At 50.6% G+C, this 24,486-nt stretch overlaps 1 protein-coding gene across 2 annotated transcripts in view; it reads left to right on the top strand.

Annotated features, from left to right (window-relative positions):
* LOC149326781 (12S rRNA N(4)-cytidine methyltransferase METTL15) overlaps positions 1–24,486 on the top strand; it is a 72,433-nt gene that overhangs the window by 26,774 nt on the left and 21,173 nt on the right. Inside the window, exon 8 of one of the 2 annotated variants that reach the window (XM_089563683.1) lies at positions 3,723–6,412. The exons of the other annotated variant lie outside the window; for it this stretch is intronic. Within the exon in view, the coding sequence (XP_089419809.1) occupies positions 3,723–3,938 (216 nt within the window). The 3' untranslated portion in view covers positions 3,939–6,412. Of the gene's footprint in view, positions 1–3,722; positions 6,413–24,486 lie in introns of those variants that run through there. 2 annotated transcript variants of the gene reach the window in all.

The raw sequence follows: 24,486 nt of genomic DNA, 5'->3' as shown, positions 1-24,486 counted from the left end.
TATTGATCCTGGAACTCTCGGAACACTGGATAGAAGTTGTGAATTTTCAGGACCACCTGTGAAACTGGGCAAAGGTGCCTGCGGTGAATGTGGCAGTGAAATTCACAACTGCTCCATCAGTTGCCAGCGCAGCATTACGACCATAGAAACTGTGTACTGTTTTGCACTTAAGGTTAGCCTTCGCGTGAATTTTATCTTCCAACTATATGTACTTCCTAAGGGACTCGGGGTTGCATTCCCGCCTATAATCTTTAAGTTTTCAGTGCGCGCCCTCTGTCCCCGTGACATAGTGGTCGCTGGACACTTAGAAAACTCATTTCCTTGCCGCTCTTTTTCCTTTTTTCCCCTTTGTTCCCCTCCCCAAGTGCAGGGTAGCTAACTGGGCATCGCCTGGTTAACCTCCCTGCCTTTCCGTCCTCTTTCTCTCTCTCTCTCTATCTTCCAACTGCAGGCCTCTTGCACCTTCTTTTGGCAGATGCTTTGCAAAAGCGTGTTTCTTCAAATGTTTTAACAACTCGTGCAGTATTTTATTTGAGACAGAAAAAATAATAGCGCCAAAGCGAGACAAACACAAGGTAGACCGACGTGTTTTTCTCCCTTTAGCGCTGTTATTTTTTCTGACTCAAATAATGTGAACCACCCAGCCCAAATTGACGTTCTTTTATACTCATGCAGTCCTATTTGCAGAACTGAAAATCATGTACATTTTCTCTCTGCTGTATTGTAGGTGATATGCCAGGAATTGAATGACTACATTTCCCGGTTGGATGTGGCAATGGCCTAACACAAATGGGTACAAAAGGCAGGAGGAGGAAAGTTAGTAGGTGTGACAAGCACACCAAGCTACACCCTGAATGTCTAGTTACTGCATCCATCTGTTCCAACTCTGTGAGCGAAAGGCATCCCAATACTCAAGCTCAGTACTACCAAAAGTACTACTCAGTACAGCTCTAGCTCCTTACTACCAATGTTGCTAGGCCAGTTAGCTTGGCTACGCTGCTGCACGCTCGCGCGCAGCTTGCTGCAGCTGGCATGTGTCTCATGCTGGTATTCACCTGGCTGGAATAAACCTGTCCTGGTGACATCTCAACAATATGAGCACATGGGATCATCATCATCACCAGCCTGACTATGCTGTCACGGCTGAGTACGAGACGCCCCGCCACGAAAGGAAACGAAGATAGAAACTGTGGCACGCAGCGGACGAAACCGACGTAGCCACGGGGAAAGAGCGAAGCAGACGGTGCAAAGTGCGCGCGTTTGCGCGGAAGCAATAATCGTTTACACGGAGGCCGAAGAAAACCAGACGGCGTGGGCGCGCGACTTTGGGGACCGCAAGTGCGTGTGAAACCACGGCCGCGAAGATACATGGGCGCAACGCACCCACCTCCGACCTCGTACCGACCGTACGTACCGACCTCCTCGCACCCGCGGGGCGAGGAGGTCGGTATGCCACGGCGTCCCCTCCGTGCGGCCGCCCCGAGGGTAGACAAAGGGACTCGAGTTTTGACGCCGGTGAAGGAAACACGCTCTGAGGCTGCCCTCCCAGGCCGACGCATCCCGGCAACGATCCGGACCGTCGTGACGCTCCTTCGGCTACGCACCGCAGGCCCCGGCGAGGTCTCCTCTAGCGACATTCCTCATCCACCTTAAGTACCGATTGGACTGTTTTCATTATCCTCCATTCGATTGCTACATGGACTCAAAAGACTCTAATTAGAACTATTTGACATTGTTCTTAGAAACCACCTGCGTGTGGGAACTCTGCCTGATTGTTGCATGTTCATCTATGTTATGTAACCTTTGCTTTTTTTTTAGTTTTGTAGCTGATCTTGATTGTTGCAGTAAACATTGTTTTTGGAGACGTACACCTCTCTGGTTTTTTGACTCGCGTCCTAGACAGACAGTGACATATGCCCACTGCAGGGCAAAGGCCTCTCCTATGTCCCTCCAATTAACCCCGTCCTCCTTCGCCAGTTGCGGCCACCGTATCCCCGCAAATTTCTTAATCTCATCCGCCCACCCAACTTTCTGCCACCCGCTGCTACGTTTGCCTTCTCTTGGAATCCACTCCGTTACCCTTAACTCTTTCGGCCCTGGATTTTTTTTTCGGTCGTAGATTTTTTTGCTCGGTGTTTTTACAACGCCTAAGGCCCCATAACCAAGCAGTAAAAATTTAAAGCTCGTGGCGTGATTATTAATTGATTTACAGGTGTGGTTAAGGACAATGCAGCGAGCTATGGAAAGAGAAATGATAGGTGTAACGTTAAGAGGTTGGAAGCGGGTGGAGTGGGTGAGGGAACAAACTCGGGTTAATGGCATCCTAGTCGAAATCAAGAGGAAGAAGTGGGCTTGGGCAGGGCATGTGATGCAAAGAGAAGATAACCGCTGGTCCTTAACTTAAGCTGAACCCTCTTTGTTAGCCTCCACGTTACCGGTGAGTACCGGTAAGATACAGCTGCTGAATACTTTTCTAACAGATTCGGTGCAATGCTGTCGACATACAGCATGCCAAATGTGTCCACAGATCGCTCATGCCTGTCTGCTGTAGCTAGGCGAAGCCAGCATAGCACTCAACTATTTCCTGAATGTAAGCCTGTCCCGCCATTGTAAAGTGAATTTTCACAGAAAAGATGGGAGGGAGTGTGCATTTCACGGAGCCACGTGGCCAAGAGTATCCTCTTTGGCGTGCTGCATGGATGCTGTCACGGGCCAAGCCACGCTTGCTGTGGAAGGTTGTGCTGGAAGTGTGTAGTGCCAATTTCAGTGACACAGACGGGATGGTGTAAAGTTGGGAGTGTTGCTCATCCATTCCTGTCAGACACCCAGCAGGGTGATCGCACTCCGTGTTGTTTGTCCAAGTCAGTGCCAGGGGCTCAGCAGCTGTCCTCTGTCATGAAATGTCTTTCTTTCTTTCTTTCTTTCTTTCTTTCTTTCTTTCTTTCTTTCTTTCTTTCTTTCTTTCTTTCTTTCTTTCCTTCTTTCTTTCTTTCTTTCTTTCTTTCTTTCTTTCTTTCTTTCTTTCTTTCTTTCTTTCTTTCTTTCTTTCTATTTGTTGCTTAGATGTTTGCCTAAGAAGGGGCTGAGGCTAAAGGCACAATGTTGCCTGACAGGGCCTCAGCCTGCCACTTCAAGACAAGCAAACATACAAATTACAAAAGTCCAGCGGGCCGGTACGAAACTATCGTTGATAAGGACAAAAACAAAAAAAAGAACAAAATCAAAGAAAAGTAGGCACAGAAGTAAGCATTATACAGAGGAAAATACATACACACTCAGCAAAAAAGGCAGAAGCACTTGACAAGAATTTGCATCATAAATGTACAATGAGTATATAAATAAAAGACCAAGACATACATGAAACACTACATCAAATAATGAAGTTCTACTTAAGGCTTATTCTAGCCTACTGAAAAACAACGCATTATGGACATATGAGCACAAAAGAAGAGTACAGGGACGCGAACACAGAATCACTAATTATGAAAAAAAAGGGACTACAACATGCTTGCATGAAAATTTTAGTGATTGGTATAGGTGACATCGCTACAGAGAAGAGCTTCCTTACCTTCATTTTTGAAAGTGGAGGAGGGTTTACTGTAATTAATATTTATGAGTCATGAGTCTACCAGGGCTGCAACTTTTTCAATGCTCGGGACAACTCAGAAGTGCTACTATCCCATTCTGTAGACAGCCTGCGGTGACCCTTGCTCTGTGTGCAGGGTGTGGATGCTGACGAGCCGGTGGCCCGTTCCATTGCCCAGCGGCACCGGAACGCAGCTGTGTGGCACAGCGAGGATGAGATGATGGTCGAGCGGAAGCGTCTCTGGCAGCCCCTGGGGCCCCTGCAGCTGCCCTCGGCCGCCGAGGTGGAGCAGAACCCACGCAGCCGCTCGGCCAAGCTTCGGGTGGCCGAGAAACTAGCATGCGATCCCTGAGGGGAGAATCAGTCATGTCTCCTGAGAAAGTCATCACTTTCGCTCAGACTTCGGGCACAGGCCGATAATGGCTGCGTGGCAAAGTGTAATGGAGCCTCGCTCTGTTCGTCTGGCATGCTCCGTTTGCCTGCTTAAGGGGGGACGATGGTCTAAAAACCAATTTTTTATTTATGGCTAGAATCTCATGAAATTTTGCACACAGATGCGTTTCTCTCTTCTGATTCCAAATATGTAATCATAATTGAGCTGGTGTTCTTAAATCTTACAAAGTCTAGAATGTAATTAGGTAATTTCTTACGCTACTTTAATAAACTTTCTCATTGCATTTTGTTCCTTTTATTTACATGAATTGACAGCCAGATAGTTCCCATACGTGGCGACATCCTTCGTTTTTCTCTAAAAGCATGTCATCCTGAAATAGTACGTCGAGAGTAAAAGGTATTTAAACCTTTTACTCTCGAGTAAAAGGATGTATTTAACGCAGCAACTCGTTAAGCTATTTGTAAATTCCTATCTATACATGGCCTGAACAAAAAAAGTAAGAATGTCATCGGGTATGGGAATTCTCTGGATATCAAATCATGTAATTAAAAGCAATAAAATGCAATGAGAAAGTTCATTAAAGCTGCATAAGAAATTACCTGATTACACTCTAGAATTTAAGATAACTTTTTATCTAAGACCATCAGCTCAATTATGGCTTCATTTTTGGAATCAAGACAAAAACACATCTGTGTGCGAAATTTCATGAGATTGTAGCCACTAATGGAAAGGTCAGTTTTAGACCCTTAAGGTCGATTCACATGACGGACCATTAGTCTCCAGATCAGGCGTCATGTGATGTCCCACTTCCGCTCGATGAGGGCCTTGCCTGACCCAAATGTTTAATCTGATTACCGCTGATGTGGTGGTGGTAAGTGGACTAGGCATGCCCATAGTCTTTCACCATGCTACATTCACCAACATTGTGCACCATGCATGTGACTCCTGGTCTACGGGTCAGTGGTCCGTAATGTGAATCCACCATTACTGTCACCCATTGTGGAACTTCATGTGACTCCTGGTCTACGGGTCAATGGTCCGTAATGTGAATCCACCATTACTGTCACCCATTGTGGAACTTCATGTGACTCCTGGTCTACGGGTCAATGGTCCGTAATGTGAATCCACCATTACTGTCACCCATTGCTCTCGGACATGTGCCGGTCATGCCCCTTGAAGATGCCCTGGTTGCATTCATAGCTTGATTGTGCCTTTGTGGATTATTTCTACACGGTTGCTGTATGTATGCAGTGCAAGTTTTTCATTAAACCTTCAGTTGAGTTTTTTTTGTTGCTCTCTCCTAATGGACTTGTGTTTTGTTTCACTGCACTGCACAAATGCCATGCCAACCTTCCTAGTTGTTTGTAATAAGGGACTAATTGTGCATTGACATCCACCCAAGCGCAGCCGTACGGCTACAAAGGAAGGCTATACAGCTTTCTTAGAAACTTCGCAGTTAAAGAAAAATTCGTCCTGGTCCAGGGTTCGAACCTGGGACCACCGCTTCACCGGAGCAGTCGCTGTACCAACTGAGCTAACCGGGACGGCAAGCTTATGGTAGGGCAAGAGCGAATTGATCAATAACTCGGAGTGGGAACTGTGTTGGTCAAATGTTTAGGGGAATCCCCCAAGGTCATTGACATCCATCCTAGCTGTTTGTTCCACTGAAGTTCACACCTTGTTCAACGAGACCTTTTCCGTGTGCTACTAGTTTTGATTTTGCTAATGCCGCCATGCTGCCATGACTGATTGTTGTGCTGGGTGTTGTTTAGGAACAAACTACTTTCTCTAATCGACAAGCACGTGCCATCCAAATTCTTATCGTGTAGACAAAGACATAGCAAACCATGGTTCACTGCTGAGATGAAGCACCTGCTGAATCAAAGAGGCCACCTTTTTCGATGGTGCATTAGCACAAAGGATGAGGAAACATGGAGCCAATTAGACTAGTTCGGAAGAGCGATCCAATCAAAGATAAAGCACGCTAAGGCTTGCTAAGTCGCAAGCTGAAACATGATGCAAAAGAAATATGGAAGTATGTAAAATCCACTGGAGAAGAAAGCTCCATTCCCCCGATCTCGTCTCCAGAAGGCCTAATTTCTGACGATACAGAAAAAGCTAATCGTTTGAATAGTTACTTTAGATCCATGTCTTCTGTACCTACCGATTACAGCACAGCTGGGCCGATCCCCGATTGCCCTGATAGTATGTCAGATGTAATTATTTCTTACGAAGGTGTCCTGAAACTCCCGCAGGAAATAAAAGTTAATTCAACCACTGGTCTCGACTACATTCCATGTCATGTGCTTAAAATGCGTGCCCCCGTTATAGCCAAATTTCTTGTTGTCCTGTTCAGTGTGTCACTATCTTCAAGTGCTCTGCCTGACGAATGGGAAATGGCGAACATTGTGCCAGTACACAAAAATGGTCCTCGATGCCAAGTTGAAAACTACAGGCCAGTATTGCTGACCAGTGTGTGTTGCTAGTCTGTAGAGCACATATTTCGTCCAAACTGAAGGCACAGCGCACGAAGGACGGGACAAGGCAGAGACAAACACAGCGCTGACTTGCGACTTAAAGGCTTTATTGCTCGCACGCAATAAATAGGCGAAAAGGAGCACAATCAACAGATAGAACAGCATCAGTGATGATAGTAAAAAAACAAACAAAAAAAACAAAACACAATCGCACCCTACACTTAGCGTACTCAACTGTTAAGATAGTCAATTTCTTTTTGTGTTAGCGCGACGGAAGGTTTGCAGATGCAATTGTCAAGTCCCCGGTGAATTAAAAGAGCTTCAACAATTTCCCGCGTACGTTGGTCCTTATGTTTATACAGTATTGTGGTACGGCTGAAAAAAAGGGGTGCATTTACAAGAAAGCCAATGCAGAGCCATATTGCTTTTGGGGGTGGTTTCAGGTAGCATTTATGCTCACTTAGGCGATCATTGAGGCAATGCCCTGTTTGACTAATATAACACTGCCCGCAGGAAAGCTCTATCTTATAGACAACATTTTTATGGCACTGCACAAAGGGTGATTCGTGATTTTCTTCACATTCGGCAGTTGGAGGTCCTTCATGATTGACGGTTTTACACAAGCGCTGCAGTTTGTTAGGGGCACAAAACAGGACTGACACCGGCTTTTCCCGCAATTCTTTTCAGGCTGTGTGATACCTTGTGCACATAAAGTATCACCGTGAAGTTTCGGTTTTCTGCAACAAGGGAACTTGTTGTTTTTGTCCTGAATCTTTTTGAACCATGTACCGACTGGCCCAGACAAACACTTTACCGCAATACATACTTCGTCATTTGCAGGATCACCAATTTTTGGTCAATTTTCAACATGGCTTCAGGGCTGGATTGTTGAATTTGCACACGACATTCTTTTCTCTTTTGATTGTGGCAAACAGGTTGACTGCGTACTGCGGGACTTTCAAAAGGCTTTTGGCATAGTTTCCCACAGTTTCCCACTCTTTGCTTCTATTCAAGCTTTCTTGCCTAGGTTTGCCTTACAACATCTTACACTGGGGAAAAGACTACCTTCACGACCGCACTCAAAAAGTTGTCATCAACTGCTTAGAGTCACACTGTGTACCGGTTACATCTGGTGTACCGCGGGGGTCCGTGCTAGGACCACTTTTCTTAATTTTTATTAATGATATTGGTTTAAGTATAACTTCTACAATTAGACTATATGGAGATGATTGCGTACTATATCGAAAAATAGAAAATGAAGAAGACACAGGCGCTCTACAAACAGACCTTAACCGGATCATGGCATGGTGCTGTAAATGGAATATGACTGAAATCTAAAAAATGCTGCCGTATTCGTTTTAGCCGAAAAAAAGATAGAAATCTTGAATAGTTACTTTTTAAATAGTCATCAAATCAGGATGCTAAGTTCCTAGGCGTTTATTTTTCAAATAATTTAACCTGGAACAAGCATGTTGATTATATAGCAACGAATGCTGGTCGCGTACTTAACTTTATTAAAAGAAATTTTAGTAATGTACCAAGTGACGTGAGGGAAGTTCTGTATATCTCGAATTTGTGCTCAATTTTAGAATATGCAACGGTAGTGTGGGATCCAGCTACTAAAATCCTTATAGAGAAACAGAAGCGATCGATAAGGAATCACTCAGCATGGTTCTTCTTAAACACTTATGATCATCACAGCGTCAGCACGTTAAAAAAGCATTTAGGATGGGATTCCTTACAACTACGTCATACCTTCTATAGGTTAGTCTTCTCAAACGACATTATGATAAAAAAAAATTGGCGTTGACAGTGACGCTTACTTTGCACCTCCCAAATACATTTACCGTAGAAGTGACCATAGCCGTAAAACACGCGAAATTGCCAGTCGGACATCTGTATATAAATGAACTTTTTTCCCACGCACAGTAATCAAATGGAACAGCCTCCCAAACAATGGTTTCATCGGATGACAACAGCTTTTCGTCCGCTCTTAAAAAACATTTACGGGGACCGACTGATGCATCGTTGTGCCATGCTCCATAAGCTACTGACCGCTCTCCTTATCACAGAGTTTTTTCATGCTACTCTTTCGCTTTATATATATTTTGACCTTTTCATGACTTTTACAGCATTTCCTAAGTTCACAGTGCTTTTGCCTTTCACTTTGCGTATCCCCGTACACTAATGCCCAGTGGGGCGATTTGCACACACTCAAATAAATAAATTGTAAAGACGACGACTATCAGCGCCGCAGTGGGAGCGCCAACGCCTAGCGCGAGGAGCACTGACTTTTCGAGCCTGGACGTGCGATTTTGCTGCTCCGCCTGGTCGCCCCGGCCAAGCGTCTTTTGCCAGTAAAGCCCCTTACATCTTGGTGGAGGTCGCGGAGCCCCATCATGGCGCGACGCAACCGTACCCTCGCTACGACCATGCCATCTGACACCACCCTTACCCAGCCCGTCGGCACTTCACCGACGCCCGTTGTTTGTCCTGGTACGCTCCGCCAGCGCGATGCTACCATCTTCAGCGGTGTGGACGACAACTACGTCGAGCATTGGCTCTCCTCTTACGAAAGGGTAAGCGCCCATAACCGGTGGGACGACTACATACAGCTAACCAACGTCATATTTTATCTAACCGGAGTAGTCAACCTCTGGTATAAGAACCACGAAGCGGAGATTACAACCTGGTCCGCCTTCAAGACGAGTTTCACAGACATCTTCGGACGGCCGACCGGCTGGCGCGAACGCGAAGACGCTGCAGCGTCTTCGCGTTCGCGCCCAGCAGACCGGCGAAACGTTCATGAGCTATATCGAGGACTTCATCGACCTCTGCAAGCGTGTCGACGCGTCGTTGACGGAGGAAGAGAAAATCAAGCATGTCCTCAAGGGCATCGAGCAGGACGCCTTTCACATGCTTGTGAATCTTTCACATGCTTGTGAGAAGTGAATCTGAGAATAGCACGGTTATTTCAAGAAAATCACGCGTCTCTCTTGACTCAGTACGCTCGCTGCGGCCATGGAGCGGCAGATTTCGTCTGTCGTACCCGCCTGCTCGAGAAGTGAATCGGGGCATAGCACGGTTATTTCAAGAAAATCACGCGTCTCTCTTGACTCAGTACGCTCACTGCGGCCACGGAGCGGCAGATTTCGTCTGTCGTACCCGCCTGCTCGAGAAGTGAATCTGAGCATAGCACGGCTATTTCAAGAAAATCACGCGTCTCTCTTGACTCAGTACGCTCACTGCGGCCACGGGGCGGCAGATTTCGTCTGTCGTACCCGCCTGCTCGAGAAGTGAATCTGAGCATAGCACGGTTATTTCAAGAAAATCACGCGTCTCTCTTGACTCAGTACGCTCACTGTGGCCACGGAGCGGCAGATTTCGTCTGTCGTACCCGCCTGCTCGAGAAGTGAATCTGAGCATAGCACGGTTATTTCAAGAAAATCACGCGTCTCTCTTGACTCAGTACGCTCACTGCGACCACGGAGCGGCAGATTTCGTCTGTCGTACCCGCCTGCTCGAGAAGTGAATCTGAGCATAGGATGCTTATTTCAAGAAGTTCACGCGTCTCTCTCGACTTTGTATGCTCGCTGCGGCCACCGAGCGAAATATTTCGTCTGTCGTACCCGCCTGCTCGAGAAGTGAATGTGAGCATAGCACGGTTATTTCAAGAAAATCACGCGTCTCTCTTGACTCAGTACGCTCGCTGTGGCCACGGAGCGGAAGATTTCGTCTGTCGTACCCGCCTGCTCGAGAAGTGAATCTGAGCATAGCACGGTTATTTCAAGAAAATCACGCGTCTCTCTTGCCTTAGTACGCTCACTGCGGCCACGGAGCGGCAGATTTCGTCTGTCGTACCCGCCTGCTCGAGAACTGAATCTGAGCATAGCACGGTTATTTCAAGAAAATCACGCGTCTCTCTTGACTCAGTACGCTCACTGCGGCCACGGAGCGGCAGATTTCGTCTGTCGTACCCGCCTGCTCGAGTAGTGAATCTGAGCATAGCACGGTTATTTCAAGAAAATCACGCGTCTCTCGACTCAGTACGCTCACTGCGGCCACGGAGCGGCAGATTTCGTCTGTCGAACCCGCCTGCTCGAGAAGTGAATCTGAGCATAGCACGGTTATTTCAAGAAAATCACGTGTCTCTCTTGACTTAGTACGCTCGCTGCGGCCACGGAGCGGAAGATTTCGTCTGTCGTACCCGCCTGCTCGAGTAGTGAATCTGAGCATAGCACGGTTATTTCAAGAAAATCACGCGTCTCTCTTGACTCAGTACGCTCACTGCGGCCACGGAGCGGCAGATTTCGTCTGTCGTACCCGCCTGCTCGAGAAGTGAATCTGGGCATAGGACGCTTATTTCAAGAAAATCACGCGTCTCTCTCGACTTTGTACGCTAGCTGCGGCCACGAAGCGGCAGATTTCGTCTGTCGTACCCGTCTGCTCGAGAAGTGAATCTGAGCATAGCACGGTTATTTCAAGAAAATCACGCGTCTCTCTTGACTCAGTACGCTCGCTGCGGCCATGGAGCGGCAGATTTCGTCTGTCGTACCCGCCTGCTCGAGAAGTGAATCTGAGCATAGCACGGTTATTTCAAGAAAATCACGCGTCTCTCTTGACTCAGTACGCTCACAGCGGCCAGGGAGCGGCAGATTTCGTCTGTCGTACCCGCCTGCTCGAGAAGTGAATCTGAGCATAGCACGGTTATTTCAAGAAAATCACGCGTCTCTCTTGACTCAGTACGCTCACTGCGGCCACGGAGCGGCAGATTTCGTCTGTCGTACCCGCCTGCTCGAGAAGTGAATCTGAGCATAGCACGGTTATTTCAAGAAAATCACGCGTCTCTCTTGACTCAGTACGCTCACGGCGGCCACGGAGCGGCAGATTTCGTCTGTCGTACCCGCCTGCTCGAGAAGTGAATCTGAGCATAGGATGCTTATTTCAAGAAGTTCACGCGTCTCTCTCGACTTTGTATGCTCGCTGCGGCCACCGAGCGGACCGGACGCCCCCATCAAGCCGCGATTCCAGCAGAGGTCGACCACCCCCGGTAGACACGCCCGTTCACCAGGGCAGCCGCCGACTACAAGGCCTATCTCCCGAGTTCGGGCTGCTCCCCGACCACAAGTCAACAAGGAGTGCCGGCGCTGCTGCAATGAATCCTCCAGCATCAACTGCGCCAGTCCTTCTCCACCACCAACGGGATCCGCCGCGTTTCCATGGCCTACCCCATGAGGACGCCGAGGACTGGCTCGACCAGTTCGACCGGGTGGCCACATTCAATTCTTGGGACGGGGACTCAAAGATGCGTCATGTCTATTTTGCTCTGGAAGACTCTGCAAGGACATGGTACGTAAACCATGAATCTTGCCTCCAAACATGGGAGACATTCAAAGCAGAATTTCTCCAGGCGTTCACCAGTACGTTTCGCAAGGAGAAGGCCGACCTTCTTCTGCAGAATCGCATCCAACTTCCGAACGAAAGTGTAATGGTGTACGTGGAAGAGATGACACGCCTCTTCCGTCGCGCAGACCCGAGCATGCCGGAGGAGAAGAAGGTGCGATTGCTGATGAAGGGTGTAAAGGAGCAGCTTTTCGCAGGCCTGGTTCGGAGTCCACCCGCAACAGTAAACGACTTCGTCAAGGAAGCAATGTCCATTGAGAAATCACTCGACATGCGGGCACGACAGTACGAGCGCACTAACGTATCGATGCTCTGCACCCGTACTGAGGGAACATCCATGACCACAGGAGAATCGCTGCGTGAGGTCATTCGAGCCATTGTAAGGGAAGAGGTGGCGAAGGCTTTGCAGCACACCCCTGCTCAGCCGCAGATTGCGTCATTTACAGATGTCATTCGCGAGGAGGTCGAACAAGCATTAGGTACGTCGCAGCTTCCGGCAGCCACTCCACCGCCGCCACAAACATTGAGTTATGCTGCCGCCGCAAGTCGTTTCCTTCCGGCCTCGACCCAACGATATGAAGCACCTACACCAGCCGCTCCTCAGCTTCCACTTTCCCAGTCGAACATTGTCCAGCGACCTAGGCGTCGTAGAACTGACGTCTGGAGAACCCCGGACCATCGACCATTGTGCTACCATTGCGGGGCACCTGGGCACATCTGGCGCCGCTGTCCATACAAGGAGATGGGTCTTCGAGGGTTCCCCTTCGGTGCTCCCCGTCCGCTGCCTGGAGAGCGACCAAGGGAGATCGCAGATTACATCTCCCATGCGGACTCCGGCCAGCGTCGCATGTTGCGATCACCATCTCCGCGCCGCTACAGTTCTCCGGGACCCAGCGACCAGGGCCAGTCTAGAAGTCCCCGTAGGGGAAACTAGACGCGGCAGCCTCTGGAGGTGCGGCTGCTCGACGACAAGAACAAGACCCTCCAACGCCGCCAGACACATCACCAATGCCGTGCAACACACCGTCCTCGACGACCCACGAACGACAGCATGTTAAGACAAGCCGACAACCCGCCGCACTTCTTCGTAACCCCGACGCTTCTCTTCGACGCCGCATCCCTTCGACGCACCAAAGCCGCGATCGGACTCCTCGACTGTACCGCAAGACGCCAGCACCGGCCGATTTAGACGTTTCAGTAGACGGCACAGCCGTAACTGCTTTAGTTGACACTGGTGCTGATTATTCTGTGCTCAGTAGACAATTCGCCGCTGTGCTCAAAAAGGTTATGACAGCTTGGGACGGCCCGCAGTTACGTGCCGCTGGGGGACATTTGATTACGCCGATAGGAATGTGCACGGCTAGGGTCACGGTACAAGGGCAAACGTTCCCTGCAAAGTTTGTTGTCCTTGCTGATTGCTCTCGTGATGTTCTCCTGGGTATGGACTTCCTAACGGACAACGGAGCCATCATCGACCTGCAGTCCCAGTCCGTGCAGTTTTCGACAGCGAATGCCATTGACACCACAGATGCCCTCCCGTCGGCGCTCCATATTCTTGACGAGCAAGTGACCGTGCCTCCCCGCTCCAGTATCCTGGTGACTGTCGGTTCGCATACCATTCGAGACACTGAAGGTATAGTCGAGGGTAAACAACTTTTGCTTCTCGACCGCGGTATTGCAGTACCTCGGGCGGTCGTGTTTCTGGAAGACGGCAAAGTTGATGTACTTCTGACTAATTTCAGCAATGAGCACCAGCACCTGAACAAGGGGACGACTGTCGCTTACATCGATGCCGTCACTGATACCAAGTGCGCACAAAGCCTGACTCGTGTTTCACGACCGGATCCAGAGGACATAGTCGACATCAAGTACGACATTAACCAGACATTGCCGCAACAACAACAAGGCATGCTGCGTGACCTGCTCAATCGCTACAGACACACATTTGCGTCGTCTCCGCGCGTCGGCAGGACACACCTTGCTCAACATCGGATTATTACGGACGACACGGCGCCACCACTGCGACAGTCACCCTACCGTGTTTCCCCTAGAGAACGCGCCGCCATCAGCACGCAAGTAAAGGAAATGCTTGATAACGTCATTCGACCGTCTCGGAGCCCCTGGGCCGCACCTGTCGTGCTCGTAAAGAAAAAGGACGGAACACTGCGGTTCTGCGTTGATTACCGGCGACTGAATAACATCACTAAAAAGGACGTTTACCCTTTGCCCAGAATCGACGACGCTTTGGATCGTTTATGCAACGCCAAGTATTTCTCCTCCATGGATTTGAAGTCTGGGTACTGGCAAATAGAGGTAGACGAGAGGGACCGCGAGAAGACGGCATTCATCACTCCAGACGGGTTGTATGAGTTCCAGGTCATGCCATTTGGTCTTTGCTCCGCCCCAGCGACCTTTCAGCGGCTTATGGACACAGTACTCGTGGACCTGAAATGGCACACTTGCCTCGTATACCTGGACGATGTGATCGTATTCGCCCCAACTTTTGACGAGCACCTTCGTCGCCTCGAGGCGGTGCTGCAGGCCATAAAATCCTCTGGACTCACTCTAAAAGCCGAGAAGTGTCACTTCGGTTACGAGGAGTTGAAGTTTTTGGGTCACCTCGTGAACCAAGAAGGGGTCCTCCCGTACCCTGAAAAAACAGTCGCCATCGCGAACTTCCCGCCGCCACGCGATCAGAAAGAAGTTCGGCGTTTCCTTGGACTATGTGCGTATTATCGCCGCTTTGTGAAAAACTTCTCTAAAATCGCTGCGCCCCTTACTTACCTGACCAAGGCCGATGTCCAGTTCCAGTGGGAAGCGCCGCAACAACAGGCGTTCCTAGAGCTTCAACGCCGCTTACAGTCACCACCCATTCTGGCCCACTTTGATGAATATGCTGACACTGAGGTACACACCGACGCTAGCAATGTTGGTTTGGGTGCAGTCCTAGTTCAGGTCCAGAAAAATCAACATCGTGTAATTGCCTACGCAAGTCGTGCACTGTCTAAGGCCGAAGCAAACTACTCTGCCACCGAAAAAGAATGCCTCGCCATCGTGTGGGCAATTTCCAAGTTTCGACCATACCTTTACGGTCGACCTTTCAAAGTAGTGACCGACCATCACGCACTTTGTTGGCTGGCCAACATAAAGGATCCTTCAGGGCGCCTTGCACGATGGAGTCTCCGACTGCAGGAATACGACATTTCCGTAACCTACAAATCCGGCCACAAGCACTTGGACGCCGACTGCCTTTCCCGTGCCCCTGCTCAACCAGCTCCTGACGACGTTGCGGACGACGACGCCTTTGTGACCGCCCTAAACTCTACCGACTTTGCTGACCAACAACGCGCCGACCCGGACCTTCGAGACGTCATTGATTATCTTGAAGGTGCCAGTGGCAGAGTACCTGCCGCCTTCCGGCGAGCTTCGTCTTCCCTCTGCCTGCGTGACGGCGTACTCTACAAAAAGAACTTTTCTTCTAACAGTCGCGAGTACTTGCTCGTCGTGCCCGAGAACCTACGCCTCGAAATTTTGAATGCCTGCCACGACGAACCTGCGTCCGGCCACCTTGGCATCACTAGAACGCAAGCCAAGATTCGCGAAAAATACTACTGGCCTCGCCTTGGACATGACGTTACGCATTACGTTCGCTCTTGCCGTGACTGTCAGCGCCGCAAGGTTCCTCCTGCCAAGCCCGCCGGCTTCCTCAAGCCCATTGACCCGCCGTCCCGACCATTCCAACAAATCGGGATGGACTTGCTTGGCCCATTCCCCATATCAAACTCCGGAAAGCGGTGGATAATAGTCGCCACAGACTATCTCACGCGTTACGCGGAGACAGCCGCTCTTTCGAGTGGAACCGCTATCGATGTGGCCAAATTTTTTGTGCTTCAGATCGTCCTGCGCCACGGCGCATCCCGGGTTCTCATTACTGACCGAGGAGCTGCCTTTACTGCTGAGCTCATGCAGCATATCCTTGCTTTCAGCCACACGAGCCACCGCAGGTCGACCTCATACCACCCCCAGACGAACGGCCTGACCGAACGTCTGAACAAGACTCTCGCGGATATGCTTTCGATGTACGTTGACGTGGAGCACAAAACGTGGGATGCAGTCCTGCCTTATGTCACGTTCGCCTATAATACCGCCGTCCAGGAAACAACCAACATGACACCGTTCAGTCTCGTCTATGGACGACAGGTGACCACAACACTCGACGCTATGCTTCCCCACGTTGACGACCACCCAAATGTCGACGTTGCCCACTTTTTACAGCGTGCCGAGGATGCTCGTCAACTAGCCCGGGTGCGAATTCGCGCTCAGCAGGACCAAGATGCCCGACGGTACAACCTGCGGAGACGGGTGGTCGAATATTTCCCAGGCGACCTTGTCTGGGTTTGGTCCCCAATCCGACGTCGCGGACTCAGCGACAAGCTCTTACGTCGTTACTTCGGCCCCTACCAAGTCCTGCGGCGCATCGGCGATCTCAACTATGAAGTCATTCCTGATCCAACGCCACGCTCACGACGCGACGCGCGCCCCGAGGTGGTTCACGTCGTTCGCCTGAACCCGTACCACGCCAGGACACCGTGACACTCCCTCTGACGCTGGTTTCCTTTTAGCATCGGGACGATGCTTTTCGAACGGGAAGGCTAATGACGCTAGCGCTACTGAAGACGACGACGTGAGGGCATTAAGTGAAAAGGACGAAGTTCGCCACCGTCGGACTCGGCACCGGACGTTCTTGGGAGCCTTCCAAACTGCCTTGAGCGTTAGCGCGTCTTAAACCGACGTGACAATATTTCGTCTGTCGTACCCGCCTGCTCGAGAAGTGAATGTGTGCATAGCACGGTTATTTCAAGAAAATCACGCGTCTCTCTTGACTCAGTACGCTCGCTGCGGCCACGGAGCGGAAGATTTCGTCTGTCGTACCTGCCTGCTCGAGAAGTGAATCTGAGCATAGCACAATTATTTCAAGAAAATCACGCGTCTCTCTTGACTTAGTACGCTCACTGCGGCCACGGAGCGCCAGATTTCGTCCGTCGTACCCGCCTGCTCGAGAAGTGAATCTGAGCATAGCACGGTTATTTCAAGAAAATCACGCGTCTCTCTTGACTCAGTACGCTCGCTGCGGCCACGGAGCGGAAGATTTCGTCTGTCGTACCCGCCTGCTCGAGAAGTGAATCTGCGCATAGCACGGTTATTTCAAGAAAATCACGCGTCTCTCTTGACTCAGTACGCTCGCTGCGGCCACGGAGCGGAAGATTTCGTCTCTCGTACCCGCCTGCTCGAGAAGTGAATCTGAGCATAGCAAGGTCATTTAAAGATAATCACGCGTCTCTCTTGACTTAGTACGCTCACTGCGGCCACGGAGCGGAAGATTTCGTCTGTCGTACCCGTCTGCTCGAAAAGTGAGTATGAGCATAGCACGCTTATTTCAAGAAAATCACGCGTCTCTTTTGACTCAGTACGCTCGCTGCGGCAACGGAGGGGAAGATTTCGTCTGTCGTACCCGTCTGCATGCTCGACAAGTGAGTCTGAGCATTGCACGCTTGTTTCAAGAAAATCACGCGTCTCTCTTGACTCAGTACGCTCGCTGCGGCCACGGAGCGGAAGATTTCGTCTGTCGTACCCGCCTTCTCAAGAAGTGAATGTGAGCATAGCACGGTTATTTCAAGAAAATCACGCGTCTCTCTTGACTCAGTACGCTCACTGCGGCCTCGGAGCGGCAGATTTCGTCTGTCGTACCCGCCTGCTCGAGAAGTGAATGTGGGCATACCACGGTTATTTCAAGAGAATCATGCGTCTCTCTTGACTCAGTACGCTCACTGCGGCCACGGAGCGGCAGATTTCGTCTGTCGTACCCGTCTGCTCGAGAAGTGAATCTGAGCATAGGACGCTTTTTTCAAGAAAATCACGCGTCTCTCTCGACTCTGTACGCTCGCTGCGGCCACGAAGCGGCAGATTTCGTCTGTCATACCCGTCTGCTCGAGAAGTGAATCTGAGCATAGCACGGTTATTTCAAGAAAATCACGCGTCTCTCTTGACTCAGTACGCTCGCTGCGGCCATGCAGCGGCAGATTTCGTCTGTCGTACCCGTCTGCTCGACAAGTGAATCTGAGCATAGCACGCTTATTTCAAGAAAATCACGCGTCTCTCTTGACTCAGTACGCTCGCTGCGGCCACGGAGCGGAAGATTTCGTCTGTCGTACCCGCCTGCTCGAGAAGTGAATCTGCGCATAGCACGGTTATTTCAAGAAAATCACGCGTCTCTCTTGACTCAGTACGCTCGCTGCGGCCACGGAGCGGAAGATTTCGTCTCTCGTACCCGCCTGCTCGAGAAGTGAATCTGAGCATAGCAAGGTCATTTAAAGATAATCACGCGTCTCTCTTGACTTAGTACGCTCACTGCGGCCACGGAGCGGAAGATTTCGTCTGTCGTACCCGTCTGCTCGAAAAGTGAGTATGAGCATAGCACGCTTATTTCAAGAAAATCACGCGTCTCTTTTGACTCAGTACGCTCGCTGCGGCAACGGAGGGGAAGATTTCGTCTGTCGTACCCGTCTGCATGCTCGACAAGTGAGTCTGAGCATTGCACGCTTGTTTCAAGAAAATCACGCGTCTCTCTTGACTCAGTACGCTCGCTGCGGCCACGGAGCGGAAGATTTCGTCTGTCGTACCCGCCTTCTCAAGAAGTGAATGTGAGCATAGCACGGTTATTTCAAGAAAATCACGCGTCTCTCTTGACTCAGTACGCTCACTGCGGCCTCGGAGCGGCAGATTTCGTCTGTCGTACCCGCCTGCTCGAGAAGTGAATGTGGGCATACCACGGTTATTTCAAGAAAATCATGCGTCTCTCTTGACTCAGTACGCTCACTGCGGCCACGGAGCGGCAGATTTCGTCTGTCGTACCCGTCTGCTCGAGAAGTGAATCTGAGCATAGGACGCTTTTTTCAAGAAAATCACGCGTCTCTCTCGACTCTGTACGCTCGCTGCGGCCACGAAGCGGCAGATTTCGTCTGTCATACCCGTCTGCTCGAGAAGTGAATCTGAGCATAGCACGGTTATTTCAAGAAAATCACGCGTCTCTCTTGACTCAGTACGCTCGCTGCGGCCATGCAGCGGCAGACTTCGTCTGTCGTACCCGTCTGCTCGACAAGTGAATCTGAGCATAGCACGCTTATTTCAAGAAAATCACGCGTCTCTCTTGACTCAGTACGCTCGCTGCGGCCACGGATCGGAAGATTTCGACTGTCGTACCCGCCTGCTCGAGAAGTGAATCTGAGCATAGCAAGGTTATTTCAAGAAAATCACGTGTCTCTCTTGACTCAGTACGCTCGCTGCGGCCACGGAGCGGAAGATTTCGTCTGTCGTACCCGTCTGCTCGAGAAGTGAATCTGTGCATAGCACGCTTATTTCAAGAAAATCACGCGTCTCTCTCGACTTAGTACGCTCGCTGCGGCCACGGAGCGGAAGATTTCGTCTGTCGTACCCGCCTGCTAGAGAAGTGAATCTGAGCATAGCACTGTTATTTCAAGAAAATCACGCGTCTCTCTTGACTCAGTAAGCTCGCTCCGGCCACGGAGCGGAATATTTCGTCTGTCGTACCCGTCTGCTCGACAAGTGAATCTGAGCATAGCACGCTTATTTCAAGAAAATCACGCGTCTCTCTTGACTCAGTACGCTCACTGCGGCCACGTTGCGGCTGATTTGGTCTGTCGTACCCGCCTGCTCAAGAAGTGAATCTGGGCATAGCACGGTTATTTCAAGAAAATCACGCGTCTCTCTTGACTCAGTACGCTCACTGCGGCCACGGAGCGGCAGATTTCGTCTGTAGTACCCGCCTGCTCGAGAAGTGAATCCGGGCATAGGACGCTTATTTCAAGAAAATCACGCGTCTCTCTCGACTTTGTACGCTCGCTGCGGCCACGAAGCGGCAGATTTCGTCTGTCGTACCCGTCTGCTCGAGAAGTGAATCTGAGCATAGCACGGTTATTTCAAGAAAATCACGCGTCTCTCTTGACTCAGTACGCTCACAGCGGCCAGGGAGCGGCAGATTTCGTCTGTCGTACCCGCCTGCTCGAGAAGTGAATCTGAGCATAGCACGGTTATTTCAAGAAAATCACGCGTCTCTCTTGACTCAGTACGCTCACTGCGGCCACGGAGCGGCAGATTTCGTCTGTCGTACCCGCCTTCTCAAGAAGTGAATGTGAGCATAGCACGGTTATTTCAAGAAAATCACGCGTCTCTCTTGACTCAGTACGCTCACTGCGGCCTCGGAGCGGCAGATTTCGTCTGTCGTACCCGCCTGCTCGAGAAGTGAATGTGGGCATACCACGGTTATTTCAAGAGAATCATGCGTCTCTCTTGACTCAGTACGCTCACTGCGGCCACGGAGCGGCAGATTTCGTCTGTCGTACCCGTCTGCTCGAGAAGTGAATCTGAGCATAGGACGCTTTTTTCAAGAAAATCACGCGTCTCTCTCGACTCTGTACGCTCGCTGCGGCCACGAAGCGGCAGATTTCGTCTGTCATACCCGTCTGCTCGAGAAGTGAATCTGAGCATAGCACGGTTATTTCAAGAAAATCACGCGTCTCTCTTGACTCAGTACGCTCGCTGCGGCCATGCAGCGGCAGATTTCGTCTGTCGTACCCGTCTGCTCGACAAGTGAATCTGAGCATAGCACGCTTATTTCAAGAAAATCACGCGTCTCTCTTGACTCAGTACGCTCGCTGCGGCCACGGAGCGGAAGATTTCGTCTGTCGTACCCGCCTGCTCGAGAAGTGAATCTGCGCATAGCACGGTTATTTCAAGAAAATCACGCGTCTCTCTTGACTCAGTACGCTCGCTGCGGCCACGGAGCGGAAGATTTCGTCTCTCGTACCCGCCTGCTCGAGAAGTGAATCTGAGCATAGCAAGGTCATTTAAAGATAATCACGCGTCTCTCTTGACTTAGTACGCTCACTGCGGCCACGGAGCGGAAGATTTCGTCTGTCGTACCCGTCTGCTCGAAAAGTGAGTATGAGCATAGCACGCTTATTTCAAGAAAATCACGCGTCTCTTTTGACTCAGTACGCTCGCTGCGGCAACGGAGGGGAAGATTTCGTCTGTCGTACCCGTCTGCATGCTCGACAAGTGAGTCTGAGCATTGCACGCTTGTTTCAAGAAAATCACGCGTCTCTCTTGACTCAGTACGCTCGCTGCGGCCACGGAGCGGAAGATTTCGTCTGTCGTACCCGCCTTCTCAAGAAGTGAATGTGAGCATAGCACGGTTATTTCAAGAAAATCACGCGTCTCTCTTGACTCAGTACGCTCACTGCGGCCTCGGAGCGGCAGATTTCGTCTGTCGTACCCGCCTGCTCGAGAAGTGAATGTGGGCATACCACGGTTATTTCAAGAAAATCATGCGTCTCTCTTGACTCAGTACGCTCACTGCGGCCACGGAGCGGCAGATTTCGTCTGTCGTACCCGTCTGCTCGAGAAGTGAATCTGAGCATAGGACGCTTTTTTCAAGAAAATCACGCGTCTCTCTCGACTCTGTACGCTCGCTGCGGCCACGAAGCGGCAGATTTCGTCTGTCATACCCGTCTGCTCGAGAAGTGAATCTGAGCATAGCACGGTTATTTCAAGAAAATCACGCGTCTCTCTTGACTCAGTACGCTCGCTGCGGCCATGCAGCGGCAGACTTCGTCTGTCGTACCCGTCTGCTCGACAAGTGAATCTGAGCATAGCACGCTTATTTCAAGAAAATCACGCGTCTCTCTTGACTCAGTACGCTCGCTGCGGCCACGGATCGGAAGATTTCGACTGTCGTACCCGCCTGCTCGAGAAGTGAATCTGAGCATAGCAAGGTTATTTCAAGAAAATCACGTGTCTCTCTTGACTCAGTACGCTCGCTGCGGCCACGGAGCGGAAGATTTCGTCTGTCGTACCCGTCTGCTCGAGAAGTGAATCTGTGCATAGCACGCTTATTTCAAGAAAATCACGCGTCTCTCTCGACTTAGTACGCTCGCTGCGGCCACGGAGCGGAAGATTTCGTCTGTCGTACCCGCCTGCTAGAGAAGTGAATCTGAGCATAGCACTGTTATTTCAAGAAAATCACGCGTCTCTCTTGACTCAGTAAGCTCGCTCCGGCCACGGAGCGGAATATTTCGTCTGTCGTACCCGTCTGCTCGACAAGTGAATCTGAGCATAGCACGCTTATTTCAAGAAAATCACGCGTCTCTCTTGACTCAGTACGCTCACTGCGGCCACGTTGCGGCTGATTTGGTCTGTCGTACCCGCCTGCTCAAGAAGTGAATCTGGGCATAGCACGGTTATTTCAAGAAAATCACGCGTCTCTCTTGACTCAGTACGCTCACTGCGGCCACGGAGCGGCAGATTTCGTCTGTAGTACCCGCCTGCTCGAGAAGTGAATCCGGGCATAGGACGCTTATTTCAAGAAAATCACGCGTCTCTCTCGACTTTGTACGCTCGCTGCGGCCACGAAGCGGCAGATTTCGTCTGTCGTACCCGTCTGCTCGAGAAGTGAATCTGAGCATAGCACGGTTATTTCAAGAAAATCACGCGTCTCTCTTGACTCAGTACGCTCACAGCGGCCAGGGAGCGGCAGATTTCGTCTGTCGTACCCGCCTGCTCGAGAAGTGAATCTGAGCATAGCACGGTTATTTCAAGAAAATCACGCGTCTCTCTTGACTCAGTACGCTCACTGCGGCCACGGAGCGGCAGATTTCGTCTGTCGTACCCGCCTGCTCGAGAAGTGAATCTGAGCATAGCACGGTTATTTCAAGAAAATCACGCGTCTCTCTTGACTCAGTACGCTCACTGCGGCCACGGAGCGGCAGATTTCGTCTGTCGTACCCGCCTGCTCGAGAAGTGAATCTGAGCATAGCACGGTTATTTCAAGAAAATCACGCGTCTCTCTTGACTCAGTACGCTCGCTGCGGCCACGGAGCGGAAGATTTCGTCTGTCGTACCTGCCTGCTCGAGAAGTGAATCTGAGCATAGCACGGTTATTTCAAGAAAATCACGCGTCTCTCTTGACTTAGTACGCTCACTGCGGCCACGGAGCGGCAGATTTCGTCCGTCGTACCCGCCTGCTCGAGAAGTGAATCTGAGCATAGCACGGTTATTTCAAGAAAATCACGCGTCTCTCTTGACTCAGTACGCTCGCTGCGGCCACGGAGCGGAAGATTTCGTCTGTCGTACCCGCCTGCTCGAGAAGTGGATCTGCGCATAGCACGGTTATTTCAAGAAAATCACGCGTCTCTCTTGACTCAGTACGCTCGCTGCGGCCACGGAGCGGAAGATTTCGTCTCTCGTACCCGCCTGCTCGAGAAGTGAATCTGAGCATAGCAAGGTTATTTAAAGATAATCACGCGTCTCTCTTGACTTAGTACGCTCACTGCGGCCACGGAGCGGAAGATTTCGTCTGTCGTACCCGTCTGCTCGAAAAGTGAGTCTGAGCATAGCACGCTTATTTGAAGAAAATCACGCGTCTCTCTTGACTCAGTACGCTCGCTGCGGCAACGGAGGGGAAGATTTCGTCTGTCGTACCCGTCTGCATGCTCGACAAGTGAGTCTGAGCATAGCACGCTTGTTTCAAGAAAATCACGCGTCTCTCTTGACTCAGTACACTCGCTGCGGCCACGGAGCGGAAGATTTCGTCTGTCGTACCCGCCTTCTCAAGAAGTGAATGTGAGCATAGCACGGTTATTTCAAGAAAATCACGCGTCTCTCTTGACTCAGTACGCTCACTGCGGCCACGGAGCGGCAGATTTCGTCTGTCGTACCCGTCTGCTCGAGAAGTGAATCTGAGCATAGGACGCTTTTTTCAAGAAAATCACGCGTCTCTCTCGACTCTGTACGCTCGCTGCGGCTACGAAGCGGCAGATTTCGTCTGTCATACCCGTCTGCTCGAGAAGTGAATCTGAGCATAGCACGGTTATTTCAAGAAAATCACGCGTCTCGCTTGACTCAGTACGCTCACTGCGGCCACGGAGCGGCTGATTTGGTCTGTCGTACCCGCCTGCTCGAGAAGTGAATCTGGGCATAGCAGGGTTATTTCAAGAAAATCACGCGTCTCTCTTGACTCAGTACGCTCACTGCGGCCACGGAGCGGCAGATTTCGTCTGTCGTACCCGCCTGCTCGAGAAGTGAATCTGAGCATAGGATGCTTATTTCAAGAAGTTCACGCGTCTCTCTCGACTTTGTATGCTCGCTGCGGCCACCGAGCGAAATATTTCGTCTGTCGTACCCGCCTGCTCGAGAAGTGAATGTGAGCATAGCACGGTTATTTCAAGAAAATCACGCGTCTCTCTTGACTTTGTACGCTAGCTGCGGCCACGAAGCGGCAGATTTCGTCTGTCGTACCCGTCTGCTCGAGAAGTGAATCTGAGCATAGCACGGTTATTTCAAGAAAATCACGCGTCTCTCTTGACTTAGTACGCTCACTGCGGCCACGGAGCGGAAGATTTCGTCTGTCGTACCCGTCTGCTCGAAAAGTGAGTCTGAGCATAGCACGCTTATTTGAAGAAAATCACGCGTCTCTCTTGACTCAGTACGCTCGCTGCGGCAACGGAGGGGAAGATTTCGTCTGTCGTACCCGTCTGCATGCTCGACAAGTG

Source organism: Amblyomma mixtum, chromosome 10, assembly GCF_055824585.1.
Source record: "Amblyomma mixtum isolate Tamu chromosome 10, ASM5582458v1, whole genome shotgun sequence".
Taxonomy (NCBI): Eukaryota; Metazoa; Arthropoda; class Arachnida; order Ixodida; family Ixodidae; genus Amblyomma; species Amblyomma mixtum.
The sequence above is the reverse complement of the archived record's forward strand: the minus strand, read 5'-3'. Positions and strand labels throughout refer to the sequence as shown.